General features: G+C 37.9%; 1 protein-coding gene across 1 annotated transcript; it reads right to left on the bottom strand.

Moving 5' to 3' along the window:
- Window positions 1-147: 147 nt before the first annotated feature.
- On the bottom strand, window positions 148-3,309 carry LOC100181567 (anoctamin-4). The gene is made up of 5 exons (XM_026837285.1): window positions 3,203-3,309; window positions 2,591-2,683; window positions 2,119-2,225; window positions 1,138-1,243; window positions 148-630 (listed from the first exon to the last, which is right to left on the bottom strand). Exons 3-5 carry the CDS (start codon window positions 2,205-2,207, stop codon window positions 460-462), a joined length of 366 nt encoding a protein of 121 aa, XP_026693086.1. The 5' UTR covers window positions 2,208-2,225; window positions 2,591-2,683; window positions 3,203-3,309; the 3' UTR covers window positions 148-459.
- Between the last annotated feature and the right edge of the window lie 199 nt (window positions 3,310-3,508).

Here is a 3,508-nt window from a genome sequence, read left to right as displayed (position 1 = left end):
TATGTGCGTGAGTTCTGGGTCATCTGCCGTATCTATAGATCGATAATTGCGCATCGCGGAAGTCGTGGAACGTAACTGCAAGGTCTGGAGCCAGACCAAACACCCCTGCTGTTACGTATCTAGACGACGCATCACGCTGTTCTTTTGTTTTTGTGTCTTTCGTCGTGAAATCTTTGCGTATATAAGCGTGTTCTGGTCCGTAGTAAACATGATATACAAGAGTGAACTGAGTTACTTATGGTTGTGAGTAAGAGGAATAAGGAAGACGTTTAGCTACGGTGATTAACGGGACCAGCTTCGAGACACTTTCGATAGTTAATTCCAATTAAAAAGAAAATCCATCCGTCACTTTTAAACGTGACATGTATATGACAGTTTGTACAGGCCATTAGTGACCACTGGGTCTAAATAATATATTTAAATATTAAAATTTATGCAATTCAACACCATTACATATAACTATATTATATGGTCTATACCTTGTGAAAGTTGTTTGAGCAATTGTTGAGTTTCAGCTTTGAACAGCATATGTTGTACAAGGAAATGCTCTCGCTTTATCTTATCTCGTAGTTTACGTGGTCTGTCTGGTATGAGGTAGTCCAACAATCGTTTCAGAAAGAACACAACATGCTGTGAATATGTTTATGGGTTAGTTGTAAGTTGTTTTACTAATGTATTACATAGTTTGGTATTACTGTGAAGATCTTGTTAAGTATGTTTTAGATAGAGCTATTTATACACCTCATGATCACTGTTATAGCATGGGTGTCTTCTTATACACCAGACACACATGGTGTATTCATACACCTCATGCTCACTGTCGAGTTATAACATGGGTGTCTTCTTATACACCAGACACATGGTGTATTCATACACCTCATGCTCACTGTCAAGTTATAACATGGGTGTCTTCTTATACACCAGACACACATGGTGTATTCATACACCTCATGCTCACTGTCAAGTTATAACGTGGGTGTCTTCTTATACACCAGACACACATGGTGTATTCATACACCTCATGCTCACTGCTGAGTTATAACATGGGTATCTTTTATAATACGCTTTTTCCAAAATGTATACCATGTTGAAATAAACACTTTACATAATACAGCTACCACTTCAATACCATCTCACCTCAACCACGATAACAAATGCTAGCTTCCCAGCGATGTTGTGCCAATATTGGGTCGTGTATTCATACTTGGGGCTGGCTGTTGGAGGGGAGAGATAACCAGGGTATCTACAAGTATTAAAATAATAAATATGAATTTTAAAATATTAACTGTATACAAAAAATAATAAATATAATTTTTGGTGACGGTAATTGTATATAATATTATTATAACCCAGTGGTCACTAATGGGTTGTCTAAATAGTCAGCCATACTGAGAAATTATCACCCACAAAATTACATTGTGGTAACTTGTAAGCGGGCACGAGGTGTATGAAACAGAACACCCGTGTTATAACGACTGTCGTTGCCTCTCCATGCGAGAATAAATAAGTTACATACGTGGTAACTCGTAAGCGGGCACGAGGTGTATGAAACAGAACACCCGTGTTATAACGACTGTCGTTGCCTCTCCATGCGAGAATAAATAAGTTACATACGTGGTAACTCGTAAGCGGGCACGAGGTGTATGAAACAGAACACCCGTGTTATAACGACTGTCGTTGCCTCTCCATGCGAGAATAAATAAGTTACATACGTGGTAACTCGTAAGCGGGCACGAGGTGTATGAAACAGAACACCCGTGTTATAACGACTGTCGTTGCCCCGCCATGCGAGAATAAATGAGTTACATACGTGGTAACTCGTAAGCGGGCACGAGGTGTATAAAACAGAACACCCGTGTTATAACGACTGTCGTTGTCCGCCAAGCAAGGATAAATAAGTTACATACGTGGTAACTTGTAAGCAGGCACGAGGTGTATTAAACAGAACACCCGTGTTATAACGATTGTCGTTTTCCCACCACATGCGGATAAACAAGTTTCATTCATTCATTGCATTCACCTAAATCTGTAATATTACAGCAAATAAGTTAGATACCATGTCTCCCCTGAAACTATAAAAGTCACTATGTGTTTATGAAAGTTAAAACATGTATTTACCTGCAAGTTGTGATATTGCCTTCACCGAATGGATCAGGATTATTTGGCATGCTGCGTGCTTCAAAGTCAGATGTGTTGAAATAAGACATACTGTTGTTTACATATCCCTATGAATGGTAGATTATGTTTATATTACAGTTATAATATGAAGCATAGGAAATAGTTTTAGCAGGAAAATTGTAATGGAAGCTTTATAATATCTTAAAAAAAAATTCAGGTAAGTGCGAGACATTTAAAATCCAGACTGCGATAAATTTAGTTGCTTTGTTGTCTAAATTATTTTATGTTTTCTAGAAGTTCTGGTTCTACAATAATATTTACATATTTCACACTGATACAGTTGTTTTAACTTGTTATAACGATGGATTTTTTTGGCCACAACCTTTTTTAATCGCATAGATTTACATTGTTGGCTTTTCTAGAAGGTCTGGTCTTATATCTACATATTTCACAATAACACATGGGCACTTACATTATATGTAGAGGAAGGATATATATCAAGTGAATAAACATAATAATAAACCAGCTTAGGTATTGCTTCTGATGTTATAGCAATTGTGAACGCCTGCAATCATAATGTAAGTTAGCAAATATACTGCGGAGGTGGTTAAACTGTTGGCATACTGACTTATTGCATTGTAACTGGAGGATACCGGGTTCAAAGCTCGATACTGCCACTATTAATGGTGTATGTGACCTTGGGCAAGACAGGACACTTTTTTGGACATTTCTCCAACCCAGTGGTCACTAAATGGGTTGTAACACTATGAATGTCCCATGGCATGCCACACTGTAAGACCTCACCCATATAGAATAGAATGTGCATATACAATGTTGGGGTAATGGGCAACTCTGGCCTAATCTCAGGTCCCATGACGTGCCTTACTGTAGGACCTCACCCATATAGAATAGAATGTGCGTTTACAATGTTGGGGTAATATGAGCCAACTCTGACCTAAATCCCAGGTCTCATGGCATGCCACACTGTAGGACCTCATCCACATAGAATAGAACAGTAATAAATATCCATAATGCAAAATCAGAATGTTTCATACAAAGTAAAAACAAAGTAGTCCATACATACATTTGTGACAACTGCAAGGTTACCAATGAACTCCAGTAAATAATACCAAGCTCCAATATCGGAACATTTGTGTGCCAATGGTCGCCTGTAGGAAAACAATGATTGTGTTTATGCCTTAATGGTATTACTTTATATAGATAAATAAACGTAACTTCTTTATTCTTGTGTAGAGGGAAAATGACAGTCGTTATAACACAGGAGCTCTGTTTCATAGACCTCGTGCCCGCTTATGAGTTACCACGTATGTAACTTTGTGAGTGAATATTTTAAAAGAGTTTTGTGATAAAAGTCTCTTAGCCAGGTAAC

This window comes from Ciona intestinalis, chromosome 13 (genome assembly GCF_000224145.3).
Source record: "Ciona intestinalis chromosome 13, KH, whole genome shotgun sequence".
In the NCBI taxonomy this organism is placed as follows: Eukaryota; Metazoa; Chordata; class Ascidiacea; order Phlebobranchia; family Cionidae; genus Ciona; species Ciona intestinalis.
This window is presented reverse-complemented; position numbering and strand designations above follow the sequence as displayed.